The sequence below is a fragment of the Schistocerca piceifrons genome, chromosome 1 (genome assembly GCF_021461385.2).
Source record: "Schistocerca piceifrons isolate TAMUIC-IGC-003096 chromosome 1, iqSchPice1.1, whole genome shotgun sequence".
NCBI classification, from domain to species: Eukaryota; Metazoa; Arthropoda; class Insecta; order Orthoptera; family Acrididae; genus Schistocerca; species Schistocerca piceifrons.
The window spans coordinates 29,569,425-29,591,971 of NC_060138.1; the positions used below are offsets into that span (position 1 = coordinate 29,569,425).

Below are 22,547 nucleotides of genomic sequence, written 5' to 3' on the forward strand. Positions count from 1 at the left end.
AACACCTGGACCTCCAGAGGAACTCAGCAAAATTAGTGCCACAGTTACAAACAACCGTGCAGGAGCAACTTCATTCAGAGATCACACAGGACATGCTGGATACTGTGGACAGTAATCCAAACTTTCCTAACGCTGTGATCACAAGTGATGAGTCCTGCATTTATGGGTACAGCCCATAAACAAAGTTCCACTCATGAATGGTGGGCTCCATGTGGTTCCCAAGTTGTGCAACAACCGTAAACCATAAAATTACCAAATAAGCAGTAACCAGTTGCAAAATCATGTTTTATTTATTCACTTTTGCAAATAGATTTCAACTGATTAACAGCCATCATCGGTGCTTTCAACAAATATGTGCCCTGAGTAGTAATACTGGCTCAAGTTCCGCTCATCGTAATGGAAGCATTCGTCATCCTCAAGAACCAAATCAAGGAGACAGGTCCACAGCAATGTGAAAGTCATGCTAACTTCTATTGTCTCCAACGGCATGGTCCACCACAAGTACAGCCCAGAAGGTAGTAATGTCAATAAGGTGTACTACCAAGAGGTTTGGTGACACCTTCATGAAGCACTGATGTGCAAATGGTCGGAATTGTGGGCAGAGAGCAGTTAGCACCTTCACCATGATAATGCAGCCCATCAGAGTTTCTTGACAAAACACAAGACAGTTGTGATTTGTCAGCCTCTCTATTCTATTGACCTAGCACTGAGTGACTTCTGTCTTTTCCCTAAATTGAAAGAGACTCCAAAAGGGACCAGATTTCAAAACAGAGAAGACATTATGCAGAATTCGATGGAGCAGCTGCAGACCAACCAAAAGAGGCTTTCCAGCGATGCTTCAAGCAGTGCTGGCAGCATTGGGAGAGTTGTGTAAAAGCTGAAGGGGACTACTTTGAAGATGACTAGTGTAAAACAATTGTAACTAAATAATGATTGATTTTATAAATAAAAGTTGGATACTTTTTGAACAGCCCTTGTACTAACACGTCATAGAAGTCACAATCATTAAAGATGGAGTACAAGCTTAGTGTCAACAAAGGTGTAGGAAGAATTGAATGGGGGCCTAGCTTGGCTAAAGGAGCTGTTCTGGCATTTATTTGGAAGCAATCTACGGAAATCATGAAAATCTGAATCTAGATGACTTACAGGGATTTCCATGCACCTTCTGATCATGACTTTATGACTTTGAAATGGAAACTGGCATAAAAACTATCCCACAAAAGTAAGATATCTAGCATAAAATGAACAGAAACATTATGGACATCATAAAAAAAGAATCTGGAAAGCAGCTGGCGAAGTCAAGAAGAATATTTTCAATAAATGGGCCTACACATTCCTACAAATTTTCTATGTAAAGTACTTTTCTACACCCATATTTCCTGACATTTAATTACAATCAGATTCTTAAAACTTGTTAGCTTGACTGTCTGAAAATTAGAGTAAAAAGAAGGCAAGGCTTATGCAACAATATCTTCTCTCATTCACATCTCTCAAATCAATTTTTTTATCAACTGAATCAGAAGAATACTGTGTCACTGATGTTAGCTTTGAATTACCCAGTCTCAACTCACACTAGTCTTTAGTATATTACTGTTATTCATGTCTCTCTCCCATAACTCCCTTGCACCTTAGTGTTATCTCTCAATTTGATGAATATTTTTTCCAAATTGAATTAGCTCTATATTTCATATTTTACGATTTCTGTTATTACCTATGCTTTTCTTTAGTTTTTTATGCACCTATACTTATGTTCTAACTAGTCAAAAACTCGCTCTGCTGCTTCTAAGTGTACTACATAGGCTCCACATAGTTGGAATGGTGTACCTTTTTTCCCACTGGTAATTCTCTTTGGGATGCCACATGGCTAATGCAAGTTTGGACATTGAAGAAAATACATTTTTAATTTTTTGCATCCAAAGCTGCTGTTTATTTATTGGCTGACTACTTCAAGACCTGCAAAGTTTCACAAGCCACATACTTTTGTATCTGGGCTATACCTGGCATTGACAGTTCAGTTTATGTCACCACACTGGAGATTTAGCTAAGATCTTCATCATCACCAGATCTGATTCATGTGACAATGATATTTCTTACACGAGGGTGATTTGAAAAGTTCTCAGAATCACCATGAGAGATCAGTGCTAGCACAGGGAGTAATTCACGTAATAATCATTGGACTGTTGCCTTTAAAGACATGCCACATTAGTGCTCTTGGAAGAGAGCTGTGGCAGTGACGTGGCCATGTTGTTGTTCCCACATTATGATGTATGAAGATGGAAAAAATTGAGATTCAAGCTATGATCAACTACTTCATAAAGAAAGGTATGCAAGCAAAGGACATTCATGTCGACTTCCAGAATACACAGGGGGACTCTGCTCCTTCATATTCAACTGTTGCCAACTGCACAAATGAATTTAAATTTGGTTGGGAGAGCTTAGATGATGACCCACGCAGTGGTCACCCACGATGTGTCACTACTACAGAAATCATTGCAAAAGAGCACAAATTGGTCATGGAAGATTGCCAATTGGAAGCGCGTGAAATTGCTCACGCCTGCCAGATGTCATCTGAAAGGGTATAGCACATTTTAACTGAAGAATTAGAAACGAAAAAATTATCTGCAAGATGGGTGCGACGACTCTTGACTTTGGATCAAAAACACATGAGAATGGACATATCGGAACAATGTTTGGCCCGTTTTAGAAGAAACGAACAAGATTTTTTGCACTGGTTTGTGACCACAGATGAAACTTGGGTGCACCACCATACCCCAGAGACAAAACAACAGTCAAAGCAGTGGAAACATACTGATTCTCCACCACCAAAGAAAGAAAAGACATTTAACTTCAGTGCGAAAGGTCATGGCATCAGTGTTCTTGGATGCGGAGGGGATTCTGTTTCTAGATTATCTCCCCACTAGGCAAACAATTAGTGGAGAATACTATGCTAACCTCTTGGACAAATTGAAACAAAAAATAGGTGAAAAAATGGCAGGTTTGGCAAGGAAGGAAGTCATCTTCCAACAAGACAATGCACGCCCACACACGTGCCATTGCCATGGCAAAATCACATGAACTAAGGTACGAATTGTTGCCACACTCACCTTATTCACCTGATATGGCTCCATCAGACTTCCATTTCTTCCCAAAACTGAAAATTTTTCTTGGTGGATGAAGATTTGCTTCAAACAAAGAATTGATAGCCAGAGTTGACAACTATTTTGCAGGCCAGGAGGAAACTCATTTTCAAGATGGGATCAAGGCACTGGAACATCGATGGACCAAGTGCATTAATCTACAAGGAGACTGCACTGAAAAATAAAAAAGTTTCAGCATCTAAGTACTTTTTTTCTATTCCATTCCAAGAACTTTTCAAACCACCCTCGTATATTGGAGAATTTGTACTTGATGGAGTTCCACTGTGTGTCATGCTGATTTGTGAAAATGGGGAAAGCCTGAAATTAGTTATACAATAAATAAGTAGCAGCTTTGGTGCAAACAATTAAAAGTGTTCCTTTTTCAATATTTGAGAGATGCAAGATGTGACGTGCTGAAAACCTTTATAGAATGGAAACTGCCATGGCAGTGAATGACATTGTATTTTGGTGGTGAAGTCCGAAGTAGATTCATATACACTCCTGGAAATGGAAAAAAGAACACATTGACACCGGTGTGTCAGACCCACCATACTTGCTCCAGACACTGCGAGAGGGCTGTACAAGCAATGATCACACACACGGCACAGCGGACACACCAGGAACCGCGGTGTTGGCCGTTGAATGGCACTAGCTGCGCAGCATTTGTGCACCGCCGCCGTCAGTGTCAGCCAGTTTGCCGTGGCATACGGAGCTCCATCGCAGTCTTTAACACTGGTAGCATGCCGCGACAGCGTGGACGTGAACCGTATGTGCAGTTGACGGACTTTGAGCGAGGGGCATGCGGGAGGCCGGGTGGACGTACCGCCGAATTGCTCAACACGTAGGGCGTGAGGTCTCCACAGTACATCGATGTTGTCGCCAGTGGTCGGCGGAAGGTGCACGTGCCCGTCGACCTGGGACCGGACCGCAGCGACGCACGGATGCACGCCAAGACCGTAGGATCCTACGCAGTGCCGTAGGGGACCGCACCGCCACTTCCCAGCAAATTAGGGACACTGTTGCTCCTGGGGTATCGGCAAGGACCATTCGCAACCGTCTCCATGAAGCTGGGCTACGGTCCCGCACACCGTTAGGCCGTCTTCCGCTCACGCCCCAACATCGTGCAGCCCGCCTCCAGTCGTGTCGCGACAGGCGTGAATGGAGGGACGAATGGAGACGTGTCATCTTCAGCGATGAGAGTCGCTTCTGCCTTGGTGCCAATGATGGTCGTATGCGTGTTTGGTGCCGTGCAGGTGAGCGCTACAATCAGGACTGCATACGACCGAGGCACACAGGGCCAACACCCGGCATCATGGTGTGGGGAGCGATCTCCTACACTGGCCGTACACCACTGGTGATCGTCGAGGGGACACTGAATAGTGCACGGTACATCCAAACCGTCATCGAACCCATCGTTCTACCATTCCTAGACCGGCAAGGGAACTTGCTGTTCCAACAGGACAATGCACGTCTGCATGTATCCCGTGCCACCCAACGTGCTCTAGAAAGTGTAAGTCAACTACCCTGACCAGCAAGATCTCTGGATCTGTCCCCCATTGAGCATGTTTGGGACTGGATGAAGCGTCGTCTCACGCGGTCTGCACGTCCAGCACGAACGCTGGTCCAACTGAGGTGCCAGGTGGAAATGGCATGGCAAGCCGTTCCACAGGACTACATCCAGCATCTCTACGATCGTCTCCATGGGAGAATAGCAGCCTGCATTGCTGCGAAAGGTGGATATACACTGTACTAGTGCCGACATTGTGCATGCTCTGTTGCCCGTGTCTATGTGCCTGTGGTTCTGTCAGTGTTATCATGTGATGTATCTGACCCCAGGAATGTGTAAATAAAGTTTCCCCTTCCTGGAACAATTAATTCACGGTGTTCTTATTTCAATTTCCAGGAGTGTAGTATGGTCAGCACAAAACGTACTTAAAATCAAGAGTGTTCTGTAAATACTGACTTTTGGCAAAGTTTTACATTCCCATTGAAGTACAACAGACCAAGCTGTGTTGGGTTTAATTAAGCTTTATGCTTAAGTGTATGTCTGTAACAGCAATAAGTGTAGGAAATTTACTACAAAATTTTGCAACCAAGAGTGATTTATTCAGAGAGAATCAATAAACGCATGTCTATGGTATAGGACTTATGTGTATAAAAAAGCAGTATTGTGATTTCAAAAGTGAATATGTATGACTTAAACCTAATAAGAACAATTAACTGGTGTTTACAAAATAACTCTAGTGAAACTTACACAGGAACTGTTCTTATTTCCAAGTTTCTCCGCATTAACTGTATAAGCTTTTCATCAAAAATTTAACTGTGATAGGTGTTTGTTAGGGCACATGGCCATTGTTAGGAACAATTCTGATCTACAGATGGGAGCCCCACTACTCATCAATCAGTCTAATGACTAAATTCTGACAAAGTATAACAACTAACACTGGTAGAGAGATTTTAGGACTTCCATATCTTTCCTCTTTTGGGTCCCACTGTTCTTTCAACTGACTCAAAAGGTTTGGTAAGAATTTCCAATATAGGTACAACATTTCATGATTATTAGTCACTAAATGAAACTGGTTAAGACTGTAAAACATAACACAACTGAAGCTGGTGTTTAGTTACCATATTTCTAATGTTGAGGCAAGGCATTACATTTTGTTTTGTAGCAATCATGGGCAAAGAAAAGTCAAATTATCTTCTCCTTGTGATGGATGAAAAATGACATGGCCCCAAAAATTAATGTAAGAACTGGCTCCATTATGTGTTCATTAATGTGTCACAATTGGTAAACATTTTTTTTACATTTATTTAATGCTTTTTAAGTATGAATTAATGAAAATAAACTATCTAATAATAATTAGGATACTTCTGATAATATATGTGCAAAAAGTAATACACAGTTAGAGTACAATCTTTCCCTTCATTGTGTATAACATAACTGTGTGTTGGTCTATGCTTAGCTCCAAGATTCATCTTTCAAAGTTTCAGACCAGTAGTAATTTGCAGACAAAGAAAAAGCCATTCTCCATTGCATCCTGTATGTCATGAATGTCACACACTGGAAGGTAAAGTGTTTGTGAATGTTGTTTTACAGGAAGCAACCAGCTTGCAGTGCAATACGACATGACAACACCTTCAGAAACTTACACATTTGCCAAACACATGGTAAAATCATATTCGTCCTTTCCTTTGACTAATACAGTCTACTAATGCATGAATTCATTACAAACTGATAATTTTTACTTTCTTCTTCTTCTTCTTCTTCTTCTACTTCTTCTGATGTGATGACAGTTCTGTGAACGAATGCTAGAAAAAATCCAAGTGACAATGAATTTGTTAACAACTTCTGAATGTCGTGTGAAGATCCCTTCCGTCTTAATGGATTTGTTCTACTTCTTTTCCCTGGTCATTTATCCCACATCTTTATGGGGTCAGCATATTAATTATTGGTATTACCAGTGTTAATGGTAGAGAGTGGCAGTATGTCCTTCCTATCATCACTAATCCCCTCCTCCCCCCACCCCAGACCTCTTACCCCCCCCCTCCTCTGGGAAGGAATGTGTGTACCCCAACTGTCTGCAAATAGTGTTATCTCATGTAGGAGCGTGGAGTCAAGACACGGGTGCTAGCCCAGTATTACCTAGTCAGATGTGGGGAACTGCCTAAAAATCACATCCAGGCCAGCTGGCACGCTGGTCCTCATCATTAATCCACAAGGACAATTTGATCTAGAACCAGCAGACTTCCCACAACACCAGAAGCAGCATAATCCACCAGGACAATTTGATCTAGAACCAGCAGACTTCCCAGAACACCAGAAGCAGCAAGTTAAAGTGTGGCTATCAGGATGGGTCAATCAATTGCTTTCTTTTGATGTTCCGTAACCTTTCATGCACTTTTGTGCCATTCCTGGGGAAAGAGGGACAAAAAAGAAGAAAATAAAGAAAAAGTGGCATAGATATTAGAGTGACTATGCTTTATGCCCTACACGCATCATGTTGCAATTTTCATTTTTCTGGTAGTCAGAAGAATGATTCAAGATGGTGCAAGTTTGCACTGGATACACAAATGATTAATGTAACCATACCTCCAGCAGTCACATAATTTTTATGAATGAGGAATAAAAAGAATCATGGGCAAATGGAAGAGATGCCTAAAATGCTGTTGTGATTATTTTGAAAATTATAATTCTTCAACTCATAAACAAAATATTTAGCAGTACATAAAATAAGGGAAAGTCAACAACTCACCTCTAGCGGATCGATGCGAGGAGCACAGTAACATATAACAGAAAAAAAAGCATTCATACTGGCTTTCAAGCACGAGCTCTTCTTCTAGCTTGCATTACTGTTCTATTGCTAGATAAAGAGCTAGTGCCCGAAAGCTAGTGTGAATGCTGTAGCTTGTTATGTGTTACTGTGCTCTGTGCATCGATCTACTATTGGTGAATGATTGCCTTTTCCTTATTTTATGCACTGCGCGATCCAGGAATTTCCATTGTAGTTATAAATAAAATATTTCTCACTTTCGTATAAGAGATACTTAGAAATTATAAGCTAATAAATTAAGCAAGACATGTTAAATATAAAATTAAAGACAGGATCCCAAACATGGAATTCTTTCTTTAAATAGCATAAATGTTAAGGAAAAATCTTGAAGTGAGAGAAATTACAAAGGAGACTTAGAGGCAAAAGTTTCTCACCCTTCCAATCAATCAACTGAAAAGAGAAATTATCACAATGTATTAGGTTGGTGCATAAGTCCATGGCATTTATCCATAAATTTAATAAACACAACAGATCCCCACATCAGAGACTTTAGCCATCAATAACATTATATTCTACTTCGCTATTTACAACAGTCTGCCAACACTGTGGTAACTTTTTGATTCCACAACTGTAGAAATCATGTGGTTTTGAGGCAAAGAAATTGTCGAGCCATGTTTGGAGAGCATTTTCATCCAGAAAAAAGTTCTTTGAAGGTTATTCAATAGTGTGTGGAAAAGGTGAAACTCTAACGGTGCAAGATCATGTGAATACAGTGGGTTTGGAATAACTTCCCAACCCAACTCCTGCACAGTGTTTTTTTGTCAGTGTAGCAGAAAGCAGGTGATCATTATCACTGAGGAGCGGCACTTCACACAGTCTTCCTGATTGTTGTTCTAGTACTGCATCTGCAAGACATCTTGGTGTTGACAATATATGTCAGTACTGATGGTTACAACTGGGGGAAGCAATTTGTAGTACACTGCGCTATTACTGTTCCACCAGATGCATAGTGTTATCTATTGTAGATACGCACAGGTCTTTGTACAGGGAGTTGTTGCTTTGTTTGAGTTCGATCACTCCTTTCTTTTTCTTATATTAGCACAAAGGCACTGTTTCCCATCACCAGTAACAATAAAGGATATGAATGGTTGTTCTTGTTCATGAGGAACGGTTGGTCCTGTTCATGAGCCAGTTGATGGCGGGCAAGCAGAAATCCCATGCGACCACCCACTGGTTTTTATGTTTGTGGCTCGGAGCATGTGGTACCCGTACAACCAAGTTTTGAATCTTCTCCATTGCATGGAAACGTCACATGATGGTGGAATTATCAAAGTTCATCATATTTACTAGTTCTCGAGTATACTGATGTATATCATTGTGGATTAATGTATTTCAATGATCATCATCAAACCCCAACGGTCTTCCTGAGCATGGAGTGTCACTAATGTCAATATGATCCTCTTCAAAACAAGAAAACCACTTCCTTGTTCCACACTATCCACTTGCATTATCCCCATACACAGCACAAATGTTTCTGGCCGACTCTAGTGCTGTCACCCCTCTACTGAACTCAAACGGAAGAATATGTCAGAAATGTTCAGATTTCTCCACTTGGCTCCCCAGTTTCTAGCATCCACAGTTCACTTCACTAACTCAAAATCACAAAATTACAATACATAAACTCAAACAGTAACAGTGAACTACAAATAAAAATTGACAGTCAATACATAAACTCATAGCAACAGGAGTAGTAACATGCAAAACAAAAACACTATGAATTTTGTACCAACTTAAAATGAAAGATATTAGAATAAAACAACTAATTATTACATATGAAAAGTTTGTCAAACAAAAACTGTTCATTGTGAACAAGTATGCATCATGAAAAGACTGAAATAAAATGTTTTAAATATATAGTATTAACTCAAACTAATGCAGTTATGCAAACACCTAAAGCAAATACTTACTGATTATGACTCAGGTTAAGGACAAGTAAACTTTTTGCTCTCTCTAGACCCTCTGGCACTTCCTTCAGGTTATTGTGACTCAAGTCAAGTGTGGTCAGCTCTTCAAGATTAAACAAATCAGCTGGGATTCCAGAGCTTTTCACTTTATTATGGCGGATGTTGAGCGTTCTTAGACATGCAAGTTCTGTCAATTCACCATACAGCTTTTCCAAATCATTCCGTACAAGGGACAAATGTTCCTGGAAATTAAATACCACTAATCACTATTATGGACCACTTATAATGATTGTATGTACAGTAGATACTGAAAAAAAATTTACTGGAAAATTAAAACCATATGTGAGCATACAATACATGCACTGCCTGTACAATTTTAAATGTCGAGGACTTTCACAACCGCATGTAGTGTGCTGCAGGGTGAATTATTCATTCTAGCTTCTGAAATCACTGTCTTTAATATTTCCTCCAATCCCACTGTAACTTCTGTTACTTGACATCACTCATTTGCTAACACTTCAAAACAATTGAAAACCATTATGGATCTGAGATAGTCACTTATGGTATCACGTCACTGTAACAAGCTCCGTAACTTATGACTGATATGGAATCAAACAAAAAGGCAAAAAAATTGTGAACTTAGTAGTAAAACAGGAAATGAATAGTTTAAATAATATGCTTCATCAGGGCTTGGTCAATAATGAGACAGCATACAGACATGTATGCAGATAACATGGGAAGACAGAGTACTGTTAGCATAGATAACATACACTTATTTTACACGCATCAAAAAAAGTTTTGTATCACCTTGGTTCCAAAAGTTCCAGAACCTGTACAGAAAACTGCAATACAGATCAACATAAACATCATTTCCGCCCTTTTTATTGCTCATGAAAACCACACATTGCATGTTGTACTACCATACAGCAAGACCTTCAGAGGTGGTGGTCCAGACTGCTGTACACACCAGTACCTCCAATACCCAGTACCACGTCCTCTTGCACTGATGCATTCCTGTGTTCGTCATAGCATACTATCCACAAGTTCATCAAGGCACTGTTGGTCCAGATTGTCCCACTTCTCAACGGTGATTTGGCGTAGATACCTTAGAGTGGTTGGTGGGTCACATTGTCCATAACAGCCCTTTTTAATCTATCCTAGGCATGTCCGATAGTGCCAATCCTGAGCAGTCCATTCGGCTTGTTGTGGGCCAATCTGCACCGTGCTGCGTTGTGTCGTGGTTGCAAAGATGGACCTCATCACGGACATCGGGAGGTGAGGTTGTGCATCATGCAGCCTATTGCGCACAGTTTGAGTTGTGATGCAACATCCTGTGGCTGCACGAAAAGCATTATTCAATTTGGTGGCATTGCTGTAAGTGTTCCCCTGAGCCATAATCTGTATGTAGCGGTCATCCACTGCAGTAGTAGCCCTTGGGCGGCCTGAGCGAGGCATGACATCGACAGTTCATGTCTCTCTGTATCTCCTCCATTTCCGAACATTGTCGCTTTGGTTCACTCTGAGACGCCTGGACACTTCCCTTGTTGAGAGCCCTTCCTGGCAAAAAGTAACAATGTGAATGTGATCAAACTGCAGTATTGATCATCTAGGTATGGTTGAACTACAGACAACACGTGCCGTGCACCTCCTTCCTGGTGGAATGACTGGAACTGATCGACTGTCGGACCCCCTCCGTCTAATAGGCGCTGCTCGTGTACGGTTTTTTATATCTTTGGGAGGGATTAGTGACATCTCTGAACAGTCAAACGGACTGTGTCTGTGATACAATACCCACAGTCAATGTCTATCTTCAGGAGTTCTGGAAACCGGGGTGATGCAAAAACTTTTTTTGATGTGTGTTCATTTGTGAAAACCCAACATTTGTCAAGAATGGTCTGAATGAATCCAAACTAGATAATATATAAGACAGTGCAAATATGACTACAGAGAATATGTTAAACATAGTTCAACCAATGAATATTCATTAAATAAAATGCAAATTTAGTGTCTATGTGCTTCACTGACACCAAAGGGGCACAGTTCTCAGTAGAGACTGGATTATATGCATTTGCATGTTGCATAAGCATTTGCATATTTGGCTCCTTTTCACCAGTTATTGCATATTTTAACTAAAAACTAGTGACGATGCATATTTTTGCTCTATACAATATTTTGCTCTATACAATATTTTAAAAATTTAGACAGGCGGTCTCTAGCTCAATCTAGTTTCGATATCTCTCAGATTGGCTGCGACCTAGAACTGTATGCCACTGCTAACCGAGAGGCCACTGCCTAACAAAATCATTACAGAGGAGGAACAGGAACAGGTAGACAGAGTCAATGCTCCTGTGCCCACGGTTAATCCCCTCCGCTGTCATACTGTACGCGTCAGCAACAATTAAATTAAATTATGCAAGCTTTTAGACGCATGTCCATTGTTTCAATTTAGTGTTCTATTTACTTGTACACAGTTGAACGTGTTTACGACATGTAGTGTGTAACGTGTTGTGCGCCATGCCGCCCGAAAAAAAAGCATCGAGTCATGGATAGCTGACCATCCTGCAAAAGGTACACATGACGGAATTGTTTTATATTGTTGAGTTTGAGATAAAAACGTTAAAAAAAGAGAGAGAGAGAGAGAGAGAGAGAGAGAGAGAGAGAGAGAGAGAGAGAGAGAGAGAGAGGTTTCCAAGAGACCAGCATGTGAAGACAAGTCTTCATATCACAGGAATACAGAAGAAAGGACCATGACAACAACTTCTGACAACAGCTAGTTGGAAAAGCAGGGATTTGTCCAAAGGTAACAAAAAAGGTAATCCAAAGGTAACCTAAAAAGCTGGTTTAACATAGATCTATGAGAAGCATTCATTGCAAGCAATATTTCTCTTCACAAACTTGCAAACCCTATCCTCAAAGACTTTCTGCGCAAATATTGCTTAAATCAAAATAAATCAGATCAACATTGCGTAAAAATTACATAGGAACAATATTTAACTGTTAGAGATTTAAAGAAGAGCCCCCTTCTTCCTATTTAGCGGTCTGCAAAAAAAACTTGAAAAAGTAAATCATTCTACGATCGTCAGATTCGTGAATGAGGGTATTAGTAAAATATTTCCAGAATCTTCTGGCGATGAAAGGGTGTTTGTGTTTATTTCAGATGCTGCTACCCATATGATTCAAGCAGGAAAAGCCCTCCAAGTATTTTATCCCAATTTGATTCATGTGATGTGCTTTGCTCACGGAGTACATCGCCTTGCTGAAGAAGTACATTTCACGTTTGTGAATGTAAATAAACTGATTTCATCCACAAAGAAAGTGTTTCTAAAGGCTCCTCACATCAAGACCTACAAATAGAAACTACCAAGTGAGCCTTTACCTCCCTAACCAGTGGTAACTCGTTGGGGTACATGGGTCAAAGCTGTGTTGTTTAAAATGAACATTTCGAGGCCATTAAATGGGTAGTAAACGACTTCGATAATACACAGACTTTGGCAGTTTGCCAGTGTAAGGAGGCTTTTAATGATTCTGGTATTAAAAAAGACATTGCTGTGATTAGCACTCACTTTTCCCATTTATCTGCAAGAATTAAAAAGCTTGAAACTCAAGGTTTGGCATTGAATGAATCTATTCAGTTAATGAATAAAATTATTCTAGTGAAGTCAACATTGCCGGAGGTATTCCCAACAAAACTTCAACAAAAGTTTGAAAAAATTTAAAACAATAACCCTGGGGTTTGAACCCTTGCGCCAATTTGATAGTTTCATTAATGGAACTGGTGAACTTTTATGAGAAACAGTAAGTGAGCACCTAAATTCAAATACTGTACTGCCCAGTTACCTCAATTGATGTAGAACGGTCCTTTTCTGTTTATAAAAATGTTTAGAGTGAACGAAGACAAACTTACTACCAAACATTTGGAACAGTACTTGGTCACTGATGTTTACAATAGTAGAAAAATGTAAAATAAATTTTAAATGATGCTTTGGTCCAACAGTATTAATCAAAAGTTAATACTGTTCAAAAAAATCATGATTGTATGTTGTTTTTTAAATAAAATATTATGAAGTTTTTGAGCATATCCCTCTGTGTGTGATATATCTCAAAGATGGTCCTGCACATATCGACTGTTTCACTGCAACTCACTCGCAACGCATCCGCTTATTACCAACAACAATAGCGAAGAAGGAACAATTCTTGAAACACAGTATGCATCCCCATTTTGTAAATTTTTAGAAAATAATCCCAGAAAGGCCCCCTTCCCAACATCTACCACAAAGTATTCAGAAAATGATATCAGCATTCTAAATGTACCGATTTTTTGCGCGGCCAGCGCTCTTCCTCATAACTGATATGCACAGGTTCGACTTTGAGATATAATGCATGCAGTAACTACCATGTTTATTATTATTTGACCTTGCATATTTTGACACTTTTCATTCATTTTTAAGCATTTTTCATGCATATTTGCAAGCATATTTTAAGGTTTTTATGATGCATATAATCTGGTTTCTAGTTATCAGTATGTGAGTGACTTTGATACAAACATTTTATACCATGTAGTTTCCATGTGTGTTGTAATTAAGAACTATGTTACATTACATTCATTTTTTCCATGTCACTCTGAAGCAAGAAACCATATGATAGCCAAAGCATCTGTAAACTGATCCATGGATTCTCGAGGGGTGACAATTTGTAACTTTCAATAAATTTATTTTTGTGGCTATAGGTAGGATTTATAAATAAATTTTAATTACCACAGTGCAGTTGTTTCCAGCATAATGGGCAATAATACATAATAGAATGTTTGAAATCCAAAACAGTGGCACGTCAATTCGCGTCTCAAATAACGTAAGTATGTTGTAACACAAAGAGCTGTATTCAAATAACAACAAAAAGATTTAAAATTATAAAGAGAGTCAAACAAAGAATTTGCTTATCACTTCTTCTCTTCACAATTATAAAGGATGCAGTAATAAAAACAGTTAAGATCACATTGCAGAAGTCTTGTTTTTCGATCACGACTTTATATGAGGAGAATCGGAAGCTATCCATGACATGCTAGGCCACTGGCAAATAGAGTTTCAGAAAATGGAAAAGATCTGCAGTACAACAAAAACAGCTTGCTTGTCAGTAACTTGAAATCCCTAAACAATCCCCTTGAAGTTTGGTAATTAGGAAATTAACATAGTAGACAACTTCAAATACTTCGATTGCTTTCTTTGTTCAGACATCACCACAAAGTGTAAAATCACCAACACAATGCAAGCAGCTTCTAAATTCTATCATTTGTCATTCATGAGTTACTGTAGGACAAAACTTTACCATTATCTATAATGACCACACTTTATGAAACATAGCTTCCTCAATTTTGTCAGATGACATAGAAAGAGTTACACTGGCTACATTAGCCAGTATTATCTCCAAGAAAATGAAATATTATACCTTCAGCCTTGTCTTCAAGAAACCAGGAAGGATAAAATGAGGATATATGACACCAACTTCAACTGGAAACAAGTCCGACTGATATAACAACAATAACAATAATAATAATAATAATAATAATAATAATAATAATAATAATAATAATTTGTGGTAAGGTCTTATGGGATCAAACGGCTGAGTTCATCGGTCCCTTGATATAATAGACTGCAGGTGTATGGACATATGTCGAGAAAGAACCATATATTGTAAATATTCCTTGATTTAGTTATCCATTTTAGCTTCTAATGCAGGTACTGCTCTAGAATGTAAGAGAGCTTATGATCTACATAAGTTTTGGATTTCCATATAAGAACATTCCCCAGCCATGAGAATAAACGCATCCACTGAAGATAAGTGGAAACAAACAGAAAATTGGGGTGGGTGGGTGGGTGGGTGGGTGGGGGCGGGGGGGGGGGGGGGGGGGGGGGGGGGGGAAGACTGAAGTTTCAAAGAACAATGTAATTCAGAATAAATTATGTAACAATCCTATTTGTGACTGACACGAAACAAAGATTTCCACAACCTTTCATTTCTTGTGGCCTATAAAATATAAATTTCAAAATTCGTAGCAAAGGCTGAGCTAAAGTTATAACTTGGAGCAGCGTGCAATGGTTTGTGCCTACGGAGGTGCTATTAAGAGGAAATAGATAAGAAGCAGATTGAAACATACAAAGAATACAGGGTAAAAGTGCAGTTATGCTGTATGTGGCTGTTGCATTGTATGCCGATATTGGTAACATCTCACGTGATGAGCTACGGGAACTGAATATGGCAAACTGAGAACCAGCAGTCAGTCACAATGCTCATTCGTAAATTCCCATTGTTCACAAATAAAGTTAGCTGATATTTTGTTCCAGTAGTTTAGAATTTAACCATGTTTGGCAAGATTGGAAATAAGGCACACAATTAGTTTATTATAATGATGAAAGTTGTAATCGGTCTACACTACACATAAATCTATTATAGCAGTTATATTACTGTGATGAGATTTGCTGGCTTCACCAACTCACAACCAAATTGTCACATTCCAACATAATGTGAGTCTCAGGCTTCACTACTGCTCGCTCTTCTCAACACAGTTTTCTTTCCACTCTCCATTTCAAAAACAAATGTAATCAATTAGTATATTTCTCCAAAAGAAGTCAAATTAGTATCTTTCACCAAAAGAAGTCATTAGATCCACTGATTATCACTGGCTACCACTGGCTTCCACAGACTATCACCCAATTGAATGTGACCAACATAAATAAATTGCCAACATCAGCACATACCACTAGCAATGTGGACATTGTAAGTGCATTTTAGCTGAATACTGCTTTAAAAGGAGTGATAATCTTAATAGAGAGGAAATGTAATACTTGTAAAAGAACACTGGAATGTTTTAGATACATGGTGCTCTGCAGCACAAATCTCACGAATTTCAAGACTATTAAAACATATCATCTGAGAAGGGTATATTTTAAAAATAAAATTATTATGCCGGACCACTATTATGTATTTATCGTCAAATGGCATACAGTCACCACGAAGTAGCTAAGAACACTACAGTCATGTTCTTAGTGTCGGCAGAGCTCTATTTACAACTAAGAGAGTACACCAAGTCAGTGGCATTGTTAGTATCATCTGGTTTTTCAGTGTTAGTGCCGGATATTGCTAATAACCGCATGATTATCACAAAGGTTGCTTCTGAACATAGTATTTTTTACATTAGCATGTGAAAATCTCTTGTGCTAGCCAGCACTTTTATTATAAGCATGATACCTTCATCCAACAGCATGGCAATGAATTCTTTCTGAAGCTTTTACCTCTGAGGGCAAGTAAGACTCATGAAACTACGTAGACTTCCCTGGCATATTAACTAATGATATTTTTGTCAGGTCTGCAGCCTGATCATCTAGATAATTACTTTTTATGCTTTCCTCCCACTTAAGGTAGAATTTATAATGGTCACTGCTTTGTAGAGGTATACAGAAATAATATGCTTGCACTTATATGTAACAAGTCCTATTAAGATATCATCATGTAGCTTCTATATTCTAGGATATTAAAATAGACGGAGAGTCTTTAGCCATTCATGCTATTGTAGCCACTGCAGTATTTTGCACAATGTGTGTCCTGAATCTTCATGTACATTTTAATCTATTTAGCTGCTTAAGATAAATGTTCGGTTATCGCAGTCATTACTAAACATTTGCTGTTGTTTGCAAATATAATGTACAGACATGTAATTAACATCAGTACCATATCTTTGTGGCTACAAAGTTCAAGATTTCTGGGCTTCAAATAAACAAACAGATACAATATATCTGTAGTCGATCTGACCTCCATTACCACATAAGAAAACTGTCTTCTAATCATTACAAAACTGATTCATACCAAGGGCTTACCAAGGCTTACCGAGCACTTTAATACGCTGTGGGAGACCAACAGTGTGCACACCAGAAATTCTCACTGCTGCCCGACACAAGTGAAGGTACAGAACCACATTGGTGTAAGCTGGTAAAAACAGTGAATCACTACAGAGTACCACTGTCAATACTTTCTGCCACTGAGACAAGAACCACTGTTTTTTTAATGTCAGATAAAACAGGGTTTCAAATTTTAGTTGAAAGGTAACCGTTGGGTCTATTTATATTGTTGTCTGGTAGTCCAATTTCAGCTGCTCCTTTAAAACATAGGCCCAACAGTTAGATGCATAGGCAAACAGTTGTCTTTCATTATACAACATTACGTGGCCCTTCATAAGACAGTGCTCCGCCACTGCAGATTTCTCAGGCTGCAATAATCCCAAATGGTGATGGTGCTCAATACATCTATAGTCGGGACAATCTATTGTTTGGACACAATGGCAAAAGATTTGGAACATGCTGGTCATCCTCAGTCCTAGGTCATCTTTCACCAAGCCAAGGAGTGCTTTAACCTTGGCTGGTTGATCCAAGTGTATTTTTAAAATGCTACCTGTCCTTGAAGAGGCCCGCAGCACGTTAGGAAACCCATCGATCTTCTACTGGTTCTAGTGAATGTTCAGACTCAAAGGCATGACAGAGCTATTTGTCTGTGTAACCATTCTGCTTGAACTTGAGCTTACAGTTTTCCAGCTCTTGTGTCAAGCTTCTGCATCTGAGATGATGTAAGCCCTGTTTATGTCAGTTTTTGACAAACACCATGCCCTGGAGTCCCATCACCCTTTCTGTAGGCCAATACATCTTCCTTGTGAAACTGATGCTGGAATGAAAGCAATGAAAATGATACAGGAAACAATTCTGAGCATCTGTTATATGTAGCCACAGCACAAAGATGTCGCTGATGTACCTCCAAAAACAGGCATGTTTTAAAAACACCATCCTCAGTGTCTTTTCTTCAAAATCTTCCATAAATAAATTGGCGACTACTGGGGATAATGTACCTACCACCCATACCCACTCTGTATGTTTGTCATTCAATAAAATCTATGTCAATGTCATAACATGATGACAAAATTTTGTCAGTTTGATGTCCAGTTTTGAACTAATTAACATCAATATTCTTCAAGAAAAAGAAGAGTTAACAAAGAAACTACAACAAGGCTCACAAGAAAATCACAGAGACCAAGACAAGACGACTTCAACCACTGGATAAAGAACATAGAACTGGAAATATGGTGTTAACATTTTCTGACATGATGCCTAAGAACAGATGCTAAATACTTGACCAAGCTGTAAGCGGGCACATTAAAACTACTCACAATGGGATACAGTGCAACAGCTTCTTTATGAACTTTTGACACACTGTATCATCACAGTGAACAGCAGCATTTGGCTTAAGCACATAGTCCGTTAACACACTCATCTTCAGGAGTGAAGGTACCTTTCCTTTTGCTAACTCGGTATGAGCATTCTGCAATCTTCAGTACTTTGAGTGCTTCAGTAAAAAAATGTTTTTGTCTAGGTAATGGTTCATTGAAAGGAGAATCATAGTGTTAGCTTTGTCTGCTGGTAAGATTAATAAATGCAGATCTTCTCTCGTGGAGTGGATTGTTGCCCTTTGACAGATAAGATATTATTGTGGGGAGGGGGATGTAATGTGTACACAACTTCTTGCCCGATATCTTCTGGCTGGTCCTCATGAAAGCTGAACACTGCTTGCCCCAGTGAGCAAATAAATTCAGTGATGGGAAAACTCCTCGGCACAGGAGCAAACTTTAGGCTTTACACTGTTTTAATGTGTCACAAATATCTGTTAAAGCAAACATCAATTAAAATCACAAATTATTCTAACTTTTCACAATTCAGTATTCTTTCCACTACAAACTACACAGGATTATAGCTCGCCACCATCAGGCGGATTTAAATCAATTAATGAGCCATGAAAGTACTGTGTTTGATTTTCACATAACCTGTGCCATTGTCCTTCAGTGTTACAAGAGTTGTATTTACATTATATTCACTTTCTATACAAGAAAGAAGGAGAAAAATATTATTTCTATTTACAATAATTTGTAGTTTCAATTAATATTCACAGTTAAGCATAATCTAAAATGTTCTTATTTGAAGAAGATATTGAAGGGAAAGTAATTTTATTTCAGTATTCAATAGATGACTATGTCAAATTCTTATACTTACTAGCTTAAGCAGCTTCCCAAGCTCTTCTGGAATTTGTGAGAGGTTAGTTCTATCTAGTTTCAACCACTGGACTCCTGTCATAAGACGCACGGCCTCTGGAAATCTTTCATTCTGTAAATAACACAACAAAGCACCTGAAAGTAATGCTGAGTACCAATTCTTCATCAATATAAGTAATCCTTTAAAAATAAAATATACCAGCTTTAGGTCAATTACAGTCTTTAAATAGCTCACTGATATGCATTACAGAGCACTGGTGTAGGCACACTGAACTGGAGTACAGTCTATATATTGGGGCAGTGCATAAGTTCGTGATATTTATCTGTAAGTTAAATCAATAGGACAGATACACATAACAGACATTTTAGTAATCAGTAATATATTTTCCTTCACTATTTATAACAGCCTACCAACACTGGGGTAACTTTATGATTCCATGATTGTTGAAATCACATGGTTTTGAGGTGAAGATATTGTTGTTATGTTTGGAGCGCATTTTTATCCAGAAAGTAAGTTCCTTGATGGGTGTTTGATAGAGAGTAGAAAAGGTGGAAATCTGAGGGTGCAAGATCAGGGGAATAAGATAGGTGCAGAATGATTTCCCAACCCAACTCCCATACAGTGTATTTTGTCAACCCAGCAGAAAGCAGGTGGGCATTATTGTGGAGTAGCATCACTTCACACAGTCTTCCTGGTCGTTGTTCTTTGGTTGCATCTGCAAGATGTCTCAGTTGTTGACAATAAATTTCTGCAATGATGGTTACACCTCAGGGAAGCAATTTGTTGTACACCACACAGCCACTGTTCCAAGAGATGTATAACATTATCTTTTTTGGATGCACACACATCTTTGTATATTGAGTTGCTGCTTTGTGTGGGCTTTGTTAGCATAAAGGCACCACTTTCATCACCAGTAATAATAAAGGAGAGGGATGGACAGTGTTGTTCATGAGCCAATTGATGACAAGCAAATAGAGATGCACTTATGGCCATCTGCTGTTTTTTGTGATTTTGGTTTAGAGCATACGGTACACATACGCCCGATTGTTGGCCTTTCCCCATTGCATGCAAGATGGTGTAATGATCACAGTTCATCACGTTTGCTATTTCTCGAGTATAATGATGTGGATCATTGCTGATTACTGTATTTAAATGATCATCATCAACTGCCAAATGTCCTCCTGAATGTGGAGATTCACTAATGTCAAAACAATCCTCCTTCAAATGAGAAAGCCATTTTCTTGCAGTGCTCTGTCCAAAATGTCTCTGGATGCCTCCACTGCTGCCACCTGTCTATTCAACTCAAACAAGAAGAATATGTTGGAAATGTTCCAATTTCTCCACTCGGCACTCCACTTTCTAAGAGTCCACAGCTCCATTCACTAATCCCAATTGACAAAATGACAATATGTACACTCAAATAGCAACAGTGAACAACAAATAAAAAGAATGGCAATTGATAAATAAACCCATAGGAACCAGAATAGCAACTTGCAACAAAAAGATGCTACGAACTTAGGCATCAACCTAACAGTACTTTGCTATCATAATATGAATGTCAAGTAGCTAACGTAAAGCTACCCTAATGGGTGCTGGATCATGTATTTACATCTCAAGTAGAATATATTTAAAACCAGAAAAGATCTGATCACAATTAGTGCATACAAAAATTTTGAACTGGCAGCAGTTCAACTAATGAAGCTAGAAACCCTGAAGAAGTTAAATCATTCTGGGCATGTATTGATTACCTAGTGGTAACGTGGTCAATTTTTCAATAAGTTAGTGGAAGTTCTGAAAAGAGTCTCAGCCTCAAAAACTAACACAATTAAAATGTGGAGATATATTACCACATGTATTAAATGTAAAGTTGATAATAATGTCCTAAACATTTTGAACAATTTTAGCATGGCACGAATGTTAAACACTGCTACTTTGAGTGGTACCAAAAAGTTCAGTATCAGTCTTCAACTATGTGCTACTGTAAAGTATTTATACAAGCCCTTAGACACTCTGATCATTATTGTTGGATAATACAGCTAAAGACAGGTTTGGTAAAGCCAACAAAACTGCAGGTCTACAATAAAGGTCTTCTCAGGACAAAAAATACATACTGTTTCTAGATAATTGGCAAATCAATTCTGAGTTGAAGTCTGTGTCGAAGATAATGTAGTGCTTAGTTCCCTGAATTCATTGTTTTAATTTTTGATCATATTAATGAGATCCTAGATCAGAGGAAAGGCAGCACTGATCATAAATTTTTAATCTGTTTATTGTAGATCGATTTCAGCTATTATGTAGCTATCTTCCATGAAATAATATTAATCTCATGATGACTCATCGCACATATAATTGCACATGGTACCACTTGAAGTTACAGATACAGAGGTTTCTTATCTGTAACATCAAATGGTACCTTGTGCAATTATATGTACGATGAGTCATCATGACTTGGATATAACAGCACTGAAGATAACTACACAGTTGCGGAATTCAATCTGCAATAAACAGATTAAAAATTTACGACTGATTCTTCCCTTCCTCCGATACAGGTTTGATAAGTCAGCTTTTTTAAATAAATAAATAAAAAGTTGTTTTGCAAGCAACTCATCTTACTTCTCAACATAGTCTCCTTTGAGAGATACATGCTTTGTCCTGCGATCCTCTATCTGTTTCATCCCATTGGAATAATAGGTTCTGTCAAACTCTGCAATATACTCATTGACTGGAACCTTCACTTCATTTGACAAAAAATTATAACCAGCAAGAAAAAGTTCAAAGTTAGGGAAAAGGAAGAAATCACTTGGCACTACATCTGGTGGATGAGGAGCCCAATTCATACACTTTCCCCATTGTTACTGCTGATATGTGGGACGGTGAATTATCCCGGTCAAAGAGCACTTTTTTTGCCAACATTGGTCTTTTCTCACGCAAAGCGAGTTTTAGATGATCCAACACTGATGCATATTAATGTCCAGTTCTGGTTCTGCCCTTTTCCAAGTAACCTCTGGGGATTATCCCTTGGGAATCCCAATAACCAGTAGCCAGCACTTTAACAGCTGACAAAATGGTCTTTGCCTTCTTCAGTTCACCTCC

At 38.8% G+C, this 22,547-nt stretch overlaps 1 protein-coding gene across 1 annotated transcript in view; it reads right to left on the reverse strand.

Annotated features, from left to right (window-relative positions):
- LOC124783127 (protein flightless-1) overlaps positions 1-22,547 on the reverse strand; it is a 183,289-nt gene that overhangs the window by 157,433 nt on the left and 3,309 nt on the right. Inside the window, exons 2-3 of the mRNA XM_047253997.1 lie at positions 19,455-19,565; positions 9,376-9,614 (exon numbers count right to left, since the gene is read on the reverse strand). Coding sequence (XP_047109953.1) covers positions 9,376-9,614; positions 19,455-19,565 — 350 coding nt within the window. The remainder of the gene's footprint in view (positions 1-9,375; positions 9,615-19,454; positions 19,566-22,547) is intronic.